Raw genomic sequence first — 21,315 nt, 5'->3', positions numbered from 1 at the left:
TATCATGTCACATCAAAAATTTCCCACTCAATTCAAAACTCATTCACCAAACAACTTTTCCTCACTCAAATCATAATTTCAAAACTCAAAAATTTAAAATACAACTCAATTCTCAAATCATATTTAAAAACCATACCAAACGCAACCTAAGATTTTACCTAATTAATTTCTTTCTTTTCTTTTCTTTTCTTTTTGCCTCCATAATTGAAGATCGAAAGCTAAATGTGATGTCAAGAAAGAATTGGGTACTTCATGTTCAATTGACATCCGGATACCATTTCCATGCATAAGAAATGCCAAGAAGCCAATATTCAGGCTGCTCTTTTTGTACATTTTACCTGTTTGATTCCCAGAGGGAGTTGGTTCTTGAGCTATAAATCTAGAACATGCCAAGGGATGACATTTGCTCCTCAGCCAAACACTTTTCTAGGTCTGTCAAAAGTTCACCAGAGAAGATTGATAAGATTGATTGATTGATCCCTAAATCTTAAAGAACACTGAACACCCCATCTGATGGGAACTCTCAGTTGATTCATTTCTGATCACAAGAGGCAACAAGACAAGTTTAAAACAACAGTGGCAAACTACTACTATAAAACAAATACAAATTACATTTAACAAAGCACGGAGAGAAACTATATTTTGCTATAACTTCTGTATACAAGCATCTCAGCCTCCACCAAATACGGTGAATTGGTACCCGCCAAAAATAATGTTAAAAAAAAAGGGCAAAAATTACAAACAAAAAAAGTCAATCAGACTATATAAGGCAGGCCTACGGTTAGTTTTGCAGCTCGTGCAGCAACAATCCCATCTCCCATGGGTATTATCATGTAACGACAAATAGTTGATCTGAGGGAAGGTTGAAGCTGTACAAATTCTCCACTCCCTTAGGCTTCTCAATGCATCCTACATGATTCGATTACTTCAAGCACAGTTGAATGGGTCTCGGGCGAGATCATGTTTAGCGACAAATGAAATTCCTGTGAGGGGAAAAAAATCATAATATCACAAGCATCAATGTAGTCATTCAATAAGAGGTAATTGGAATGCACAACCCCTTTAAACAATGGCATCTCCTACATTGATCCTTAACTGTGAAGTTCATTTGGTTCATGTTTTGTTTCATCTGGTTGGTCAAATCCATTATGAGAATCATTTTCCATACGATTGGGAACCATTCTAATTTTATGATTTGAACCATTCATCCCATAGAGCCTTTCCAAGCAAATCATCCGTGCAAAAAATTAAGCTGATCGAATGGCAGTAACCATATGATCATATCACATTTATTTTCAAAAATTGGACAGTCTATTGTCAAAATTACACTTGCCATTCATTTGTTTGAAGACAAGTAATCCGATCAAGTGACTATTATTGTTCGATCAATTTGAACTTTTACATGAATGATGCTCGGAGGGCACTACAGGAGGGCAGGAATTGTTATTTGCTATCTTCATGTTTTACCTACTATAATCCTCCTCATCACAACAGAAATACATACCACAAATCTCTCCAACACAGGTACAAGAATTGCGAGTTTGTAACCCGGGAGACATTTGGCAATAGCATCCCGTATGATCTTGCTGCAAAGATGCAAACGAGAATTTTATTCCGAAAATATACAGAGAAATTATCTAGGGCAATAAAAATCCTTTTATGAGTGCACAAACCTTTCAGTTGAAAGGAATGCAAGAAGAAGAGCTGCATAAGCTTCTACAATCATCTTCTCAGCCTCTTTCGCTTCCTGCAACACAGCTGCCTCATCTTCCTGCAAAATGCAAGATAATTGGGATTTTCAGAAACATTTGGTATAACCAAATTACTAATGCATGCAGCTTTCTCATTTTTACATAAATCAATATAGTTTACAATTTTCTGTTTAACCTACCATCCTCAATTTTCCCTTTATTTCCGTAGATTGCCATCAGCTCAAACAGTAAGTACCCAAAAATGCTAAATTGACGCACGTAGAAGTTTACTAGCCAGAAATAAACCCAATTGACAAATGCACCTATCCAACAGTTGAATTTCTCTATAACGAAATTTTACAAGCAAAGATCATTCACCAAAAAGTACTTCTTAGATGTGGCAAACTCAACCCGGACCTGTGAATCTGCCCAATTACACCCAATTGAAACCTGATTAAACTCGTCCAAATCCATAAACGGGTTTAAATGGATTGCATCTTGCAAACCTAATTAAAATTGGGTTTAAATTAGTTGAACATGAGTACCCATCTAAACCTGTTTAAATGAGTACACCAATACCTCCACCCCACCACTTCATTCTAATCCTTTAACAATATGTGCACACATACATACAAAAACAACTTAGAGAGGGAGAGGGAGAGAATGAGAAAGTAGCAGCAAAACCGAAATGATGCAAACCCGAGAAACATTACCACTAGTGGTTTGGAAATTGAGGCAAATGTTGATGGCTATCTCTCCCTCTATCCCTCTCTCCTCTCATTGTATCTCTCTCCTATCCTTCATCGCTATATGAATCACCCTTCCTCCTTCCTTATCTTCGTTGAAGGGTTGTCAGATCGGGTGAAAATGAAAATGAAAATGAAAATGAAAATGAAAATGACAAATTTTTTGAACTCACCATTTTTTAAAATATAAAAAAACGGAAGCACAAAAAATAAAAACTATACGAAATAGACCCTAGATTTTCACAACATTTTCTTTTCCTTTAACTTATGAGCTACCTTAACAAAATCTTTTAATAAAAAAAGAAAAGAAAAGAAAGTTGAATCACACTGAAATTTTATTACATGAAGATCGATTTACTTACCCAAGTCAGGACCTTTTCTTCTCCAGCTGCCTCGCCTGCCCCTTGGTTGGCCAAAAAGATGGAACATAGCAATGGAATCACATCTCTGCTCCTCTCCACTTCTAGACCTTCCACACTAGGCAATGAAACACTCGTTCCTGCAAGCCGAGATCTATAGCAAACCATGCCAATAGTTTAGACTTTTGTGGAAATGTTAAAACTAACAAAATTATCTGGCTTAGAAGCATGTCAAGGAATAAAATAGATAGATTGCTGGTATCACTCACCACTAATGCAAAATCTTCAATATGGCATGTTCGAAAGTAGCACCATTCACTTTCCCCCCCACTTTTTTCCCTTTCTTTTATCCCCCCTTTTTGTTTTTTTGTTTTTTTATTTGGAGGTGGGTGGGACAAGGGTAGTAACACCCCATTAAGAAATTTTCAGTGTAGTAAACGTGTCAAACATTCATTTATTTATTAATTTGGTGAGTGAAAACATTACAGTGTAGAAGACTCAACCACCTCTCCCGTACATACAGTTCTCACTGCAAACATGCAGAAGCATATTGAAATTCATTGTCACAGGGATTTCATACAGGAAACACTCAAATCATATCACTTTCAATTTAATGAAGCACCAAAAAGAGGGATAGTGGATGAAGTAAATAGGGGATGCTATAATAGTAATGATCTGTCGAGAAGGGGATAACAGAGAGAGAATAGAAAAGGGGGAGGGGGAGGGGGAGGGGGAGGGGGAGGGGGGCATAGAAGAGGAAGAAAAGACGAGAGAAGAAAACAAGAGAGAAGCAAGGACTGTCAAAGAGAGACTCTAGGTAGCAAAAATTCTTTGTGATCAATCCCATTCTAAATTTGACCTAATCAAGGTGATTACATCAGCCCTATAAATAAAAATTAAGAAATACAAGCAAAATCAAATTTGAAAAATAGAATCATAAATAAACTCTAATTGCAGAAGAAAATAAAATTCCCAAAAACCAGAAGAACTTCAATCTTCATCACTTTCCCTCTAACGAGGTTAAGACTTTTCAAGGATGGGGTTGTGGAATAGCATTCTAAAAGGATGGGTGGATTTTTTGAAGTTAATGGTTTTTGGATTGGGAATGGTTAGATGGTGAGCTCTTGGCATGAACATTGGTGTTGGGAAGCTGCTTTGAAGTCAGCTTTGTCTCACATTGTCGTTGACAAGGATGCAATGATGGAAGATTAAAATTACTTTCCCGTGAATGATTTGTTGTGTTATCCTCACGGGTAGTTTAATCACTTCCTAAGAAGCATGGACACAAACACGTGACATGATACGGACACACCGACACACTAATTTTCACAAAAATACAAGACACGACACGCAGGAGACATATGAAATATATAATTTTATATATTTATTATCAATCATATATATATGTGTGAATATATCATTCAAAAATAATAAAAAATGCAATATGACACTAATTCTTATAAATTTATTTGGTTTTTTTTTTTTATTATTGTATCTCAAGTTATTTTGTTCAAACTTATAATCATTTTGACACGTGTCTAATCAATAGAGATGTATGTTTAAGCGATAGACGCTTGTATCTTCCAAGTGCCTAAGTCTTTAAAAAAAATTAAAAAATAGGACACATTTTGACAAGTGTCGGACACGTGTGCAGAATTGTCGATGTCTGACAAGGACACATCACCTTCTTAGAAGTGTCCGTGCTTCTTAGATCACTTCAAAGAGTGCCAATGTGTCACGGGCCGACTCCTTTAGAGGCGCAACGGATCAATTTTGCGCCCATGTGGCGCTCAAACTCCACCAAGTTTAAGCCCGCCATAAGCTCGTTGACAAATCAAGTGTTAATAATCTCACCCGTTTGAACATTAGCGCCCAATGCTTTGTCAAGCAAAACAACTTCACAAGGAAGCTCCGTCTTCACCCGAATGCCACAAGTAGGCCTGACGCCCCAAGTACACCAAGTACGACATAAGTCGCTTCATAGAGCCAAGCTTACCTCAAGCAAGGTGCTCGCCCAACTTAGGTTCATGTCATCAAGGTGCCTAGACACGCAACAATGTACTAACGAAGGCCCTCAACTTAGAAGACAAGCCAACATTGCATGTTGGGTCTTTGATAGCATCTCGAAGTGCCATAGGGTCTAGCATGCCTCAATCGATGCATATCGGATGGCCAAACGGTCATGCAAAGCCCACAAGCCACCGAGGGTCAATCTCTTGCCCACAGCGTAATCCTCGTGCCAACACGTGTGTTAGATTCCACCTAAAGCCATTGCGCACCTTAGCGTTGCACCAACGTGTAGCATGAGTAAGGCAACGTCTCAATCCATAGCTCGCTTGTAACATAATATAGTCCCTCAATGGACTTAGTCAATTCATAGCTTGATGCCTTCATTTAATAGCCCACATATGCGGTGTTGCCTTCCAACCACCTAGCTTAAGGCACGGGATCCCCTCGTGCAAGGTTGAATCCAAACCAAGCACTTGAGTTGACACACGAGGCCTTTCGTGGTGCCTCGATAGCCCATTCGGTCCAAAACGAGTCCCAGAGATGCCATATTGCGTGGCCTAATGGAAACATCGTGGTGAACCTCTCCCTCGGGAAGCAAGCGCAAGGCCTACATTATTGCACTGTCCACGGGGCTCCCAAACCCACGTGGAGACTCTAGACACACCTCTGGATGCCTAGAGCCTACCCTTGAGTTGCCCCAAGGTTGCTCACTTGAAGCCCAGTTTGGGCCGGGAGGTAGGTAGCTAGCACGCCTTGCCCCCTTATATATACTTGTTAAGCCATTAGTCCTCTGGCAAGAGGAAACATCAATATGTCCGAGGAGTAATGATGATTTTTCATAAATTCCACAAGTCGAGAAAAATCACGAAACTTGGTCGGGAAAACACTTCCCCCAAGACCTCTTTCCAGTAAAAATTCAACTCGAAACTCCTTCATTTGGATGCCCAAACAACGCACCAAAATCTGCACTGTTGGCTGCTGTTTCTGGCTGCTGCCGCTGCTGGCTGCCTGCTGCAGCTGCTGCCTGCTGTTGCTGGCACACTGGCTGCTGGCTGCTGGCAGCTAGCACTGGCTGTTGGCATGGGCTGTGGCCTTGCTACTGCTGGCTGCTAGTGGACTGCATGCCTTGGACTGCTTGGGGCCAATGTTGGGCCACGTTGAGGCACTTCCAACGGCTACTCTTGAGCAATCAAATGGCCACACCACCACATCACGGAGTTGGCCTTTGCAAGGCAACCCTTGACACAATGCCCCGAGGTGAGGGCCATCCAGAAGTTTGAGGTGAGGTCATTCTACAAGGTGCTGTCTAGCAAGGGTACTACAAGTTTTCCTTACATAGGCATTTAGCATGCTAGGGTGCCTGCTAAAGTTGCTTCGTGTTTTCCTTTTATACATGGTCAGCAGCAAAAGCAATGTTGACCATTGACTGCTGAGTGAAAAGGGGTATGATTCTTACCAACAAGCATTTTATGTTAAGAAAACATAAGAGTTTGTCAATCACCTAATACCGCACTATACTACTGTTGCTATAGAGCATTGCAGAATACTATTAACCAAGGTTTTGAAAAGCGGTTGCGGTCACCGTAACGGTGGCGGTGACGCGGTTGCGGTTGTGGGGTGTAAAGGCCGTAGTGTAACGGTTGCGGTAACCGGAACCGTGAATTTTTTTATTTTTCGCACAATTTTAAAAAAAACTTACCGATACGCATATTTTTTTTTCCATGATCATATTTATTGGGTTAAAAATAAATATTGATCAATTTTTGTAAATTTTTAAGTATGATCTAATATATTTCATATTTTTAAATCACTATAAACTAAGTTTTTTACATTTTATTTTAATAATTAATGACTTTATATTTTACAAAAAAATAATCACTAACTATTATATATAAGATAAATAATGACAAAAGTAAGAGAATAAATAAGAGCCTAAATATATATATATATATATATATACATATTTTAACCAAGCCAAATAGATAATGATCACACTTATTATTATTATTATTTTCAAACAATATATAGATAGACACAGACAAACAAAATGGTTTAGTGATAGCAGCTGAATAGAATAGGATAGGTCTTATAGTTTCAACAAATCAATAACATGTTCTTCATATTCCCTCTTCTCTCTTTCTCTCTATCTCTTGCCCCTCTATTTTCTTTCTTTATCTTCCCTCTTCTCTCTATCCCTCTTCCCCCATTTTCAGCTCTTTTTTTTTGTGTATTTTTTCGAAAGAAACAGTTTGGAACCGTTACGTAACGGTGCGTAACAGGCCGTTACGGCTGTTACGGCACCGTTACGACCCGCTATGGCAGCCGCTACGGCCGACACACCTGTGAATCTCAATCACATTGCAAAAGCGGCCGTAACGGGTGGCGATAACCGCCAAAACCGTTACGTAAACGGCGTTACGTAACGGTTGCGGCCGCTTTTTAAAACCTTGCTATTAACCCTTTTTCGGGTGCATTAGTTAATGTACACAGATTGCTGGGGGGGCACTGTCGAGTTGGCAAAGCAGCCATGGCGGGCTGTGCCTTTGTCTACTCTCAGGTCAGACAAACAGAACAGGAGAAGCTTCAAAAATGTCTACTCATATTTTTTTTTTTTTTTTTAAATAAGGATGAGTTTAAACTTGCATACCTTCACAATCAAATTTTCAAGAAATTTTTCAAAAACTAAAGATGCTGGAGAAATTAGCATCCACATTTTATGGGAATCAAGTAATTGAAGTGGTAGTGAAATGATCCAAGAATCTGTCATTCAAACAATGAAATTGGCAAATAACTCATGTTTTTATATAGATAAATAGCTTTATAGCATAAAATTGAAGGGCATGCAAGATAAAATCAGATAAACATATCACTAATTTCTGTACTAACAGCTTCAATTTACGATAAAATGTAAGTTGGTGAATTTAATGAAAAGAAAATTTTACCTGTTGTGGCCATCTTTCTCTACCAGGTTTACAAGCAAGCCCAAAATAGCAACAAGAAAATCTAATTCTTGATCAGAGAGAAGGCCGTCATTCTGATGGTCAACCTCAAGACTAGACTTGGATGACATGGTATCATTTCTTACACCACTGAAGGGAGGCAAAGATGAACTGAATGATGGAAAGTGGCCAGCAATTAATGACGACAAGGTTTCCAGTCCTCCACAGGCAGCAATTTGCTGACAGCCCACAGGGTTGTCATTTGTTAAGTTCATCAGGACCTGCAACAAGGAGGATAGTATAAGTGTTGACAATCATCACATGCATCACATCCGCGTCAAACAGATTCTCAATAAAACATATACCCTCGATCAGAGAGAAAACCAGACACCAGATTAAAGAACTTAATGGTTTATGTAATATCATACTTCCCTCGTACAAACCAAATAAACAATCACTGGAATTGGGGAACCGAAACAATTATATTACAGCTGAAACCTCATAAGACACTTGTCTACCAGACCACCACTTGGACAGTAGGGAGCTTAGAAATCTAATAATGCAAGAAATGGACCTTTTGGCTACTGTTTGGTAGGTAGCATCTAAACATGAATCAAAAGTAAAAACTAGGGTATCAACAAGATAAGGGATTAGACAAACCCCACCTGCACTCCATTGCAAACTAATTTTAGACGGATTGCAAGTTTAGAAGAAAACAGTACATTAATATATTGCAATGACAAACTTTAAATTATGTCAAATACCTTGACAGCTGTAAGCAGGCAGTCTGCTAGAAGGTTGGATTTTTCTTCATCAAGAGCAGATGAACAAGAGACATCAGAATGATGATTTTCTGGATTACTCGATTCTTCTTGGCTCAACATCAATTGGGGTTGACACCTATCTTCATGTTTTCTAAGCATTGTCCTGCTGCTTCGACTTTCAGAAGCTTTCTTTCTCCCAGACAGTAAATCCCACTTAGAGGGTTCAAATTCATCATCTTGAAAAGCAAAAGGATCCTGACTATCTTCAAGAAGTTCAAAGCTTGGATCTTCAGCAACCTTACATCTTTTTCCTAGACCAAATTCCATCGCTGAAACATTACTATTGATAGGTGATCCACTATATGAACTCCTTGATGTTCCACTGCATGAACCGAAAGTAGAAGAATTGACTCTCATTTTCAACAAGCAAGTATCAGCTGCAGATGCAGTGGTACTTTTAGAAGTTGACTTAGAAATTCCTGAGCGGCCGGCAGACAACCATTGACTATTCTGAGATATACTGAAACTCTTCTGAGAATCTGTGCCAGAGCACCTTATAGAAGAACATATGGATATAATCCCATCACTGTCCACTGAAGATTTAGAAAGAAAATCATAAACCTAACTCAATACAATTCTATTCAAGATTAGCGAGTCATGACATTTTCTGTTAAATGGTAGCTACAATTGTGTTCAAATAAACATAAACTACTTCAAGTTAGAATTTCAATTTCAACAGATGGTTTACATAATATGCAACGGCCTTCCACAAATGAAGGTTTCAGCTACATGATTAGAGACCTCTGCGGCACTTAACAAGGCATCCCTTTTTTTTCTTTTTCTTTTTTTTCATTTGTTTAGGTAATGGCCATTTTATTCCATTGAAATTTATCTCGACCCACTACAGATAAGATACATCAATTACAATGACATGGTGCTGCAACCTGCAAGTTACATCAGACCTTCCTGTCCAAGCCTGTTCATGACTGCATCCTGAAAAGCTAATGTTGCTGTAAATCATCTCCTTGCAATTGTTATAATACTTTCCTTTTTTATTATTATTTTATTATTTTTGCTTTTTTTTAAAGTAGTTTGTACTACATATTCTTTAAAGAATAATGCCACGAAGAGAGGGAGTACATTGAGATGTCATAGTGTACCTTTATGGCCTGCCAATAAAGGCATTTCAGAAGCTTGATCAGTCCCATTAGGAAGATTACAGAACTTTTCACTATCCAAATTGCCCGAAGAATTTCTAGATAAAGAAAGACCTGGACATCAATATCACAATTCATCAGAACGTAAACTAGATTAAACAAAATATGAATTGATGTATGTGACATTACTGACATAGGAGACCAACCCAAGAACAAATTGAAAAAGTTAACATCCAGCACTATTAGATACCTGAGAGTATGTTGATGACACTTATAATGAGTTTTGTGAAAGTCCGGGGAGAACCTTGATGGTTGAGGTTCCCTTTCATTTCAAGCAAATGACTCTGCACAAAAATAATTGCCAAAAGTAAAACAAATGATAATGCAAAAATTAACAGCAAGTTTACTTAACCATGACTTAATCTCTATATGTGCGTGTGTTTTCTTTCTTCTTTTTTTTTGTTTTTTTGTTTTGGGGGGGCTATGAGGGAAGCATATTCAGTTTACCTGATTGTCCATACTTAGGAATGTGGCATTTTCCATAATTTTCAAACATTTTAAAAGCAGCACCAAACTTTCTAGATCCCCATTGTCATTTGACTTCTGCATTAAGGAACTTTGTTCTAACCAACTCTGCAAAACCAGTCAACAACCAAAAAAGTATAAATTCCATCTAATAAAGCCAGCATCTGAATCATGGTGTATTTGTTTGTTAGTAGATTCATGCATAATCATGGAAAACATATATCAGAAACAAGATTCAACTATAGATAAGACTATGGCTCATAAAGGCTACATAGCTAACTCTTTTCGTAAGTTATTGAAGAATGAACTTCTAGATACCAAAACAACAGATGTTTGTATGAGAGTAAACAAATAATTTAGGAATCATACGCCTTAAGCACATGATGCAGGTTTACACGCAGTTATACAGTGACACTAGCACCACCTTGGTGAGTTCTGGAAATTATAACTAATAGAAAGGAGCATTAGCTAGGCAATCTCATCACTCAAAATATAAGCAAATTATCATTTATTATTTTGGGATTTTGAATTGGAGGTCCTAAATATGGGACTAATACAATAAAGGTCATGTTAGATTGCCAGATTAAGTTGATTGGGATTATGAGTACGGTGCTATTGAGTAATGGGATTACTAGGGTGGTGGTATTAGATTGAAGATGAATGATAAATTGTGTTTGTTTGTGCACTAGTGTGGTGGTATTGATTTGTTGGGATAAAATCTATGAAACCACCTAAAGAAAACCCCCCTCCATTATATCTAATCTTTTTCATTTAGTTGCTACTACTAAATAACACAGAGGATATTGTGTCAATCTACTTTCGGTTTGGAGAAACAAAATGCAGAGCATCTGCATTGATGAGGGTAACATTTCACAGGGTCAAAAAAGTCTTTAAAGCAGTAATACATGGGAACAATCCACAGTACCAATCCGGTTCAGTGTTGGCCAACCAAAACATGCAATCCGTGGGAACCATATACTAATACAATCCTACCACTTAGCCTGGAAAACAAACATGGCCCAAGTCTCATCCCTTTTCTTATAACCCGTGAAGTCCCACTGACCAACAAATTACCAAAACACCCCGCATTATTAGAATCGTTGATAGAAAGGTTGTTGTTTTTGTCCCAAAACATAATTTTCAACATATATTAACTAGAGAAAAAATTGAAAATCATTCAACCTTTTCTGTAAGTTAATGTTTCATCATATCCAAGTTCCAATCATTCATTTAAGTTGTTTCAATTCTGACATTAAAGCACAGTAAATGAGATCCAATAAACATACAGGCTACCACCTCCATAACAGAATGACAATTCCGGGAGACCTCAAAAACTGCATCAAGTCCTCCAAGCTCTCGTAACTTTTCCTTGAAGTTGCCTCCTGTCTTCCTTACAGTACCAGAGGTGTCTGAACAAATGCAAACCACAAGAAAGACCACACCATAACACAATCAGAAAAGGACACAAGATGGAATGGCAATATAGGAATCATCAAAGATAAACAACCCACATTAATTCAGTCAAAACACAAAGGATTTTCTAGTTTCATAAATACGAATTTCCTGTAATTTGGATTGCTTGAACTGCTGAACTCTTATGGTTTTCTTGTTGAGCCGAGTTTATGCAAGATATAGTGGTTGGAATAGACCAGATAAAAAAAATTTAATTGGATCAAACAAGGAGTTAATATGTTGGTCTAGCACAATTATTATATAAAACAAGTTGCAATGTCACAATTATTATATCCATTGAGGAAGTATCCTGCCGAAATCACAAAATGCCACAAGAGAACAATGGATGGTCAAACAACATAAAGAAGAAAAGAAACACTCTTAACATGTGTAATTTGTAGGAAAATTTTGGTTGGTAAGACTTGTACTTTGACAAGCAAGAAAAGATATTGAAGTTGCGATCTAGGTGGTCTTGCTTGACAATCAAAATTCTCTCAATTTTACACCATTAGATGATGAAAATGCATCCATGACCAAAGTACTTATCAAGGTTGTTAAAATCGGGATCCTAAGTAAGATCGGTGAGAGGGTCTGGTGGATCGGATCGTAGGATCGGATCGAGGATCGTAAGATCCTACTTTCTATTAAAAAAAAGATAAAAATTAAAATTAAAATGATACATACTAAAAATAAGGTGAAAATTCATAAAATCTACGATCCTACTTGCGATCCTACCTACGATCCTATACGATCCCATACGATCCTACACGATCCCATGCGATCCTACTTGCGATCCTGTTATAACATCGATCTTACAACGATCTGGATCGTTTTGGCAAAGTAAGATCGTAGGATCGTACGATCCTACGATCCGGATCGCGATTTTAACAACCATGGTACTTATCTATATACAATTTGATCAATTCTTCAAGACAATAATAATAAAAATATCAATAAACGACAACCAAAATAAAAAATTTACTTCATATACAGGACACAGGAGAACTACCTTCAAGAGCAATGGTAGATAAGCAAGCTTTCTCCATTGTCAACAAAGCTAGCCACTTTGGGCTCAATTGTGGCTTCTTCGTTGCATTATCATTTGCATTGCTTGACTTCAATTCCTTACAACTTACAAGAATTTCCTGAACTTTGAGCATAATTGCAGTGGAGGTGGAATCTACTCCTGTACTGTTATCTTGTAAGATATCAAAATCCTTGCGTAGTGCTAGAAGCTTAGAACCGATAGTCGATGTCTTGTCTTTATTAACATCATAGGTGACAGGTTTCAACAATTTAATCAGAAAACGGATGCAACTTGGTGAATCCAAAAGGTTATCACCTTGACCCTGTAGTAATGAAATTTGAAAAGATTTAAGGCTATTGTGGGTGATAACGGTGCGTGCCGATCAATCCGGGCAAACAAATAAATAAAACAACATGAAAGTAAACTCACAATTAGGATTAAAGAAGTGAATAAAGAAATACATATGCATTCATGCACAAATTGTTTAAAAATAATAGAGTCCAAGCAAATGTATACTTGACAACTACACAAAAAAATTTCAAAACAATGACATAACTTAAAAGAAAGAAATATTTGTATGAGAATGTGGCTTGAATTCCATAATATCTCAACTTAACTATCAGTTATATTTTACAAAAACTGTGAACAAGTGAAACAGAGATGGGAAGCACATTTAATGTCATAAATGTAAACAAATCCACTAAATCAATTTGAGCAGAAAAGTTTGTATGAATTCACTAATTTTAGGCATTACAAAACTTAGCTCAAAAGGACAGACTTCATATACCAATTTTTTTTTTTTCGAAATATACCTTAGGTTTTCCTTTAGGAATACTCCAACACAAATTATTCCTGTTGAACATGAAAGCCAGCATGAAAGAACATAAAGTAGTAACCTACTATCTTAGAATCCCTATCTATTTATTTATATGTAAAACTTGGGACATAGATAAGCAGTGCTAGATGCCCCTTTGAATTTAATTGACATAACAAACACTAATTTATTGCAATGTGATTAAAATCACATTTGAACCTTTGAAAACAGTAGATCCTATAACTCACATTATGAGTCAGTTCAATTGATTATTCTGAAGCAGTCTTACTGTCTTAGCTTCCCAAAGGTTTGGCAGCAAAAATTTCAATATCAATGATTTTGTATTTTGTAGGCCATTTTATGGATTAATTAGTTCCCTTCACTAAACTATTTTTTGTTTTATTTTGTAGAGACTCTTGAGGATGCAAATTTTGTACAGGAGCCTTTTATGTTGTTCCTTCTCTTTAGTTGTATACAGGTGCCTTGTTAATTATACTTGTCAAAAAGAAGTTCAATATCAACTAAATAATCTAACAATTCGCAATAACAACTAACATTTGGAAAACCAGCTGTGTTGCTTAGGTGGTATCTATCTCTCATTTTCTTAGAAGCGTAAGTCATTAGGTTTGAAGTCGTAGTCCAGGAACATAGGTTTTCTATCAATGTTTTAAAAAAATATTTTATGTATATCTTTTGGTGGGGGTATGTGATAATCAATTTGCACAGATTGTTAGCCTGTAATTTGTTTGTAGCCACTACTTTAATTAGAGAATGGTATCTAATGCAAATTTATAATTCAATGTTAGAAGCCAAATAGTACACCCATTTACAAAGCTTCCAGAAATGATGTTATTGCAAATGACACATAAACATCACATACATTTACACTGGAGAAAAGAAAACATGTGCATCCTCAAGTTATTAGTTCCAAAGATTGATATTCCCAATATATATCATTTCACTATTTTCGAAAGAAACCATGTTGGCCCTCAATGCAATGATGATTTTATTAAATTCTGCAAAGAAGACATACTTCCTACATATACTCCCCAAAAAAACTAAATGTAATACTCAAAAGTCTTCAAGTGTTAAAGGATAGCTCGGCTACTCAAAAAGTTCAGTCATCCAAAATAGGAAAGTATGAACACGATCCAATTTATGGCATGTATTAATGTCAAAACTTTGCTAGACCATTTCTAAACCAATGTTCTTGTTAGGAACAATCATGGAATTGTACCCAATAGTTGGAATATGATCAAATGAAGTGAAACTTATCCCTCGCATTGTCAAATCAAAGGCAAATCATTTAAATGCGCCATAATGATTATGGCAGGCCATAAGTAGTTTTGGGCAGTTTTAAGTCTTTGAGGGCATCACAACATACTAAAAAACTAGATTCTTCTCCACAGCAATAGTACAAAATCAATAAAGAAAAGACGAAGAAAAAAAGAGCACTTTTGGCCTTTAATTATGGGTGACCAGCTCTTCACTAAGAAATTAAACTTGACATCAAATGCTAAGAGAAATTACACCCATTGTTCTCCATTCGTAATAAAAATTAACATTTAGGCAGCATATTATCGACAACTTACGTCACTAGTCAAAATGTAAAAGAGAGCTGCAGCTGCCAAATTGCTGGGTGAGTCGTCGAAGCTGAGTCCCAAAACAGCATCTATAATTGATTTTGCCATCCTGAAAAAAAGAAGTTAAGGTGTGCAGCAGCAAACAAAGCAAAATAGTTTCGATATCCAACCATAGAACAATGGTAAATATCCAACTGCAAAGATTTAATTTCTAGATGAATACATAAATGTTTTAAACCATGATAACCACTCATCTTAACCACTTGTCTACAATATACCAATGCATTGTACCCAAGAATACATAATTGAGCATTCTAATCTATACCATCTGTATATTATATAAGGAGCACACCTCAATTCAGTTGGTGTGAATTGTCACACTTACTTCTATTCTCAAATTGCCCCAATATAAACAACCTCAGATCTTGATTTTGAATTTCATATTTTGATAATTTTTTAAGTTTTTCTTTTTGCTCCTACATTCTGGTTGATTTTCATTGCACGCCCATTGGCTATGGGTACAATCTAGTAAAATTAAAGGGAAAATCCAAACACCACCTAAACAAAATCTTGAAAAATCTTGAAATTGACATACCCATGAGTTCTTAGAAGCCACCGTTGCTGCACCGTACAGCAAATCGACAACAAATTTGACCGTTCTAATCTATACTAACAAAACTCCGCCATGTACAACTATCCCTATATAACTACCTCAGATTTTGATCTTTGAATTACAAGTTTTGACAATTTTCCAAGTTATATTTTCTCCTTCTACATTCTGGTTAATTTTCATAGCACACCCATCAAATATTCTTACAAGGTAGTAAAATTAAAGGGAAAATCCAAACACCACCTAAACAAAATCTTGAAAAATCTTGAAATTGACATACCCATGAGTTCTTAGAAGCCGCCGTTGCTGCGCCGTACTGCAAATCGACAACAACGACAGCAAACTCGCTCGCCGAATCCTCGCCGGTTGGCCTTTCCTCAACCCATCCAAAGCAAAATTCACCTCATCCACATGCTCCATCATTTCCCCAAACTCCTGAGTCTCCATCAACGTCGCTGTACCCATCAGCGTCGCCGCCGAAACCGATTTCCCCTTTTTCGATTTCACCTTCTTGGTCTTCAGTTTCCGAAAACCCACATCGCCGACCTCCGAATCGCGCTTCCTTGGGGGCAGAATCGCCAATTCACGCGATTCTTGGAGCGAATTTGGGCCGAAAGGATCGAAATCGAATGAATCTTGGGAAGAGAATCCGAAATTGAATATATCTTGAGGGGTTTCTTGGGTTAAAGAGTCGGCGAAACCGTCGGACTCCGATGCAGATGCGAACTCGTCGTGTGGTGAATCCGAGTAGCCGCTCCGATTGCGACGACCGTATGTTCTAACGATCATGGTGTGGATTGAAAGCCTTCATGTGAAGAGAAAGATTGGAGTTTTTAGGGGAATGGATTTGGGGGAAAAGAAGAGTGTTATCTGGGTTGAAGATTTGAAGGAAGATCGTGAGCTGAATTAGATCGTGAGCTGAATTTCATAAATCTAGAGAGAGAGAGAGAGAGGAAGTGTGTAGAGACGAAAGTAACCCTAATTCGATAGGGTCTGCCCTAAAATATGGTACGATGTTATACCGTATCGAGTAAACCTAGGTGCATACAAAAATCAAGGGCGAGGATTTTCGAGTGCGTGGGTCAGTAGGATAATTATTTATCCTAATTTATTTTTGGGTTGTAGTCTACTCGATATTGGAGGTTGCTTTGGTCTCAATGGATTTATTACAAACGTCAATTTATAATTTGAATCGTTTAGTATTGAAAATTTATTAGTTATTTATTTTTATAAAATTTTTATATTAATTAAATATTAATAGTCACTTAATTAGATTATATTATATTTATTATTGTTACGAATATAATCTAATTAAGTAATTATCGATATTTGATTAACATAATTTTTTTATAATTATAAAGCACTTGATGAATTTTACATATTAAACAGTTCAAATTATCGATGCGGACTCTGCAATATGCCTAGAAGCCCAATAACTTAGATTAGAAAGAAATCTCTCCCTTTTGGATAATAGTAACTAATGTTCTACCCGTGTTATGTACAGATTGTGTTTATAATTATTTATATAAATGTGAATTATAATTTTTAAATGTCTTTTTTTTTTTTACACATAGAAAAAGAAATATAACAAATGTAACATATCTTTAATTAATTATTTTATATTTGCTTTTATTCAAAATTTAAAAATAATGTACAGGTAAAATTTATAACTAAATTCAGAAAAAAAAAATATTCCTAACGACATTTTTTTATTTCTATATAAATACTTAAAAAAATAAACTTGGAAAAAGTAATCAATATAAATATTATACAATAAGTATAAAAATGTGGTTAGCAATTATGCTTACATAAATTTACTATAGTCTTAATTTAAAAAAAAAAAAAAAAAACTATTTTGAAAGTATTTTATTTAGTTAGTACCAAATAAAATTTTCTTAGCAAAAAAGAAAATTATAAAATTTTGTTACAAATTTTCAAATGTCTATTATTAAATATTATAGCATGCATGCTTACTTGCTTTGAGAGTTTTTATCTTTGTTTTTGTTCCACATTCATCGTATTATTTTATTTATTTTTCTTCTTCTTGCTTGATTTTCGCATGATACTTTTTTCATAGTGCATCTCTGAGTGTATTAGTGAAAACATCATACACTTAAAATACACAAAATTACAATATATAAAAATAAAATAAATAAATAAATAAAAGTAAGTAAGTAATTGTCCAAAACTACTTTAAAAAAATAAAAAATAAAAACAAAAATAAAATTATTTGAAATGGAAAATAATTTAGGAAAATTAACTAGTAAATCCCATTTTGGGATCTGATGTTCCAAATGGTCCCAAATTATTTCTTATGAACCGTCCAGTCCTTTTGTATGGGAATTGACGAAATTGCCATTTAATTTGGAGTGATTTTGGAGTTCCATGCCATGGTGCTAAACGTAAGGCCTGTTTAGGGCATACGTGTGTTTTGTTGGAGTTTGGGTGGGATGTTGGCAAACATGATGCTATGAATCGTGGGCTACCTTGCCTGTGAGTCCAACCCAAAATGGTACGCATTGTTTGGAAATGCAATCCTCAATTTTGGGAAGATTGTTTATGTTGGTAAGGTTTCAGATAATGAACGTGATTTGAGGGATGTTGAAATGGGTTTTCGAATTTCAAAATTTTGTTTCACATCCCACGTTGCGTTGATTAGGGTTTGGGGTGTGCGTCTTTGTGAAACGTATACTTGATTGTAAGGTTATGTATTGTATGTGCTTGTGACCGCGTGGAGTAAACCACAGGTTTGCTGCCGTCGTAACCGTCGAAGTATTTTAAAGTAGGGTGAACAGACTACAGTCGTATTCCCACGTTTGTGTGCCGATGACAGAAAGGGGTAAGTGTTAATTACTGTGTATATGTTGTATGTTATGTGGTTGTTTACTTTTAGAGTTTATCTGTGAGTTGTTATTGTCGTTGTGTATGTTCACATTTTTTGGGATTCCCATCACATCCATGATGCGTTCTTGTTTTGATTGTACTTTCTGATGCATTTTCTTCTCGTGTCATGGTTCGGTGTGGCTATAATGGTTGCCCACATCACATATACTGATGTGTGGGCAAAATAAACTATCGTGCCTAATGAGGTTTGAATAGTTGGTTAGTGGTGTATATATGATTGTTGTTGTCTGTTTGTATAATGTGTTTATGTGTATACATTTCGTGGAATGTGTGCACCTATTAAGTTAGTAATTGTCTTATTGCTTTTGTTTGGTGGCCGCATTAGGTGTGTTGGTAGTATACATCATATTTGCGCGGGTATTCGCTGATAGGGTTGTTGGTGTGTACGCCAACATTACATTCACCAATAAATGTGAACATTTCTAGTGCAGGATGTGCTTGATTTTTGGTGATGTTACCAGTTTTCCACGATTTTGTGTGCAGTGTTGCATGTATGTATTATGTGCCAGGGGTTGGTGGATATAGGTGTGACACGTGATTGTGCGGCGATGAGGTGCTCGACATGCATTGATAGTGTTGGCATGTTTAGGTTATGTTAACTTTTGTGTGTACTATGTGGATTTTGTTGGTAGAGTTTGTGTGGGTTCTATTAATCATGTGTGCTAACATTTGAATGTTATTACAGAGGTTGGAACGATGGACAGCCCGTGGATGAGGTCTTGTGAGCGCAAACAACAAGAATCATTGGAAGGGAACCAAATGAGTAAAATCAGTGTTAATATGGAAGGACGGAGGACGTTCAAGCAGCCGAGAAGTGTGAAACGTAGGAGTGGGTCACATTGTGAAAACCCATCTTTAATTATTCCTTAAAGAAAATAAATAAATTAATTAATTAATTAATTTTGTCTACAGTCTATCTGAATTATATATTAGTGTAAAAGGTAGTTTTAAATTGACTCAATTCAATCACTAACAAGACATTATAAAAAATAATAATAATTTCGTGGGTGTTCAATATTTGTTGTTTATAAATTATTTTAATTAGGATTCAATATAATAATTATTCTTACTAAATACCTTAGTTAAAAATCTTAGTGTGTCAATTTTCAGAAACCCACACAAAAAAAAAAAAAAAAAAAAAAGAGGGAATCAAACCTTTGCAGAATTTTGGTGGAGGCTTTCCACATGTTGATTTGCATGCTTGTTTAGGGAAGAAGAGCTAATGATGCTCTTGGAATTGAGAGAAAGAAAGCCATAGAACTTGGAGAAAGAGAGCAAAGAATTTAGTGAAAGTCACATTTCTTAGAACTTGGAGAAAGTGGATGGATTTATTAATGGAAAGAATGTGTGAGAGGGAGGGAGGGAGAGAGAGCTAGCCTCGGAGAAGATCTATAAAATGCACCTAGTAGTCATGCACATTTTGAAGGCTAAGCATAAACCATATACATCCAAATAGAGCGAATTCTTGTGGAAGAAGAGGAGGAGGTTGGGGTTGCATATTTTCCTACCATTTCATTATTCCATTTCAATCCTACTGCTAAGTAAGAAAACCATCTCAACCCTCTCATTTTTTTTTATAATTGAAATTTTTCAGATTATGTACATTTGATACATTGTCTAAAACTGTGTTGAGAATAATCTGTCTTGAATCTGGCAGCATGTCACCCGAATTTTTAGACAATTTTATACTCAGAATTTCGAGATGATTTCTTCTACAAAGTTGTTGATAATGATGTCTAGTTTATCCAGAAATTTTTGGAAACAATTTTTGAGCTTTCTACGAATTTATACAAATTTTTAACTAAATCTGAAACTATGTTGAGAACAATCTGTCTTGAATCTGCCAGCATGTCACCCGAATTTTTAGACAATTTTATACTCAGAATTTTGAGATGATTTCTTCTACAAAGTTGTTGATAATGATGTCTAGTTTATCCAAAAAATTTTGGAAACAATTTTTGAGCTTTCTACGAATTTATACAAATTTTTAACTAAATCTGAAACTGTGTTGAGAACAATCTGTCTTGAATCTGCCAGCATGTCACCCGAATTTTTAGACAATTGTATACTCAGAATTTCGAGATGATTTCTTCTACAAAGTTGTTGATAATGATGTCTAGTTTATCCAGAAATTTTTGGAAACAATTTTTGAGCTTTCTACGAATTTATACAAATTTTTAACTAAATCTGAAACTGTGTTGAGAACAATCTGTCTTGAATCTGCCAGCATGTCACCCGAATTTTTAGAGAATTTTATATTCAGAATTTCGAGATGATTTCTTCTACAAAGTTGTTGATAATGATGTCTAGTTTATCCAGAAATTTTTGGAAACAATTTTCGAGCTTTCTATGAATTTATACAAATTTCTAACTAAATCTGAAACTGTGAGACAGATTTTACCATGTATTTGAAAATTTATTTAAAATTCTATACTAAGCCAAATCTGGTAATTTCTAACTAGAAGATGAAATTTGAGAAGTCTAGTTTCATAATAAATTTTTAGATTATGGGTTTGATCTATAAAATTAAGCACGGAATTAATATAAGGAAATGTGACAAATATGTGTCATAAACACCCTTGGAATTTGTTTAGAATTATTTATAAGTTATTTTTGGAAAAAGCTTTCTGAAAAATAACCATAACATGTTTATTGAGTATCCTGTAGATTGATATGAATTTTAGAGTTGTACAAGTAATGTATTTATAATTTTATTTGCAAGATATATACTCTG

At 35.8% G+C, this 21,315-nt stretch overlaps 1 protein-coding gene across 1 annotated transcript; it reads right to left on the bottom strand.

The window, feature by feature from the left end:
- Window positions 1-564: 564 nt before the first annotated feature.
- LOC114277228 (wings apart-like protein 2) lies at window positions 565-16,854 on the bottom strand. The gene is made up of 13 exons (XM_028219104.2): window positions 15,958-16,854; window positions 15,077-15,176; window positions 12,653-12,992; window positions 11,488-11,600; window positions 10,174-10,299; window positions 9,917-10,010; window positions 9,670-9,780; window positions 8,510-9,102; window positions 7,749-8,026; window positions 2,800-2,950; window positions 1,674-1,771; window positions 1,505-1,586; window positions 565-983 (listed from the first exon to the last, which is right to left on the bottom strand). The coding sequence occupies exons 1-13, from the start codon at window positions 16,464-16,466 to the stop codon at window positions 900-902; spliced, it is 2,679 nt and encodes an 892-aa protein (XP_028074905.2). The 5' UTR covers window positions 16,467-16,854; the 3' UTR covers window positions 565-899.
- Between the last annotated feature and the right edge of the window lie 4,461 nt (window positions 16,855-21,315).

This window comes from Camellia sinensis, chromosome 9, assembly GCF_055761805.1.
Source record: "Camellia sinensis isolate YWXY chromosome 9, ASM5576180v1, whole genome shotgun sequence".
Classification (NCBI taxonomy): domain Eukaryota; kingdom Viridiplantae; phylum Streptophyta; class Magnoliopsida; order Ericales; family Theaceae; genus Camellia; species Camellia sinensis.
The sequence above is the reverse complement of the archived record's forward strand: the minus strand, read 5'-3'. Positions and strand labels throughout refer to the sequence as shown.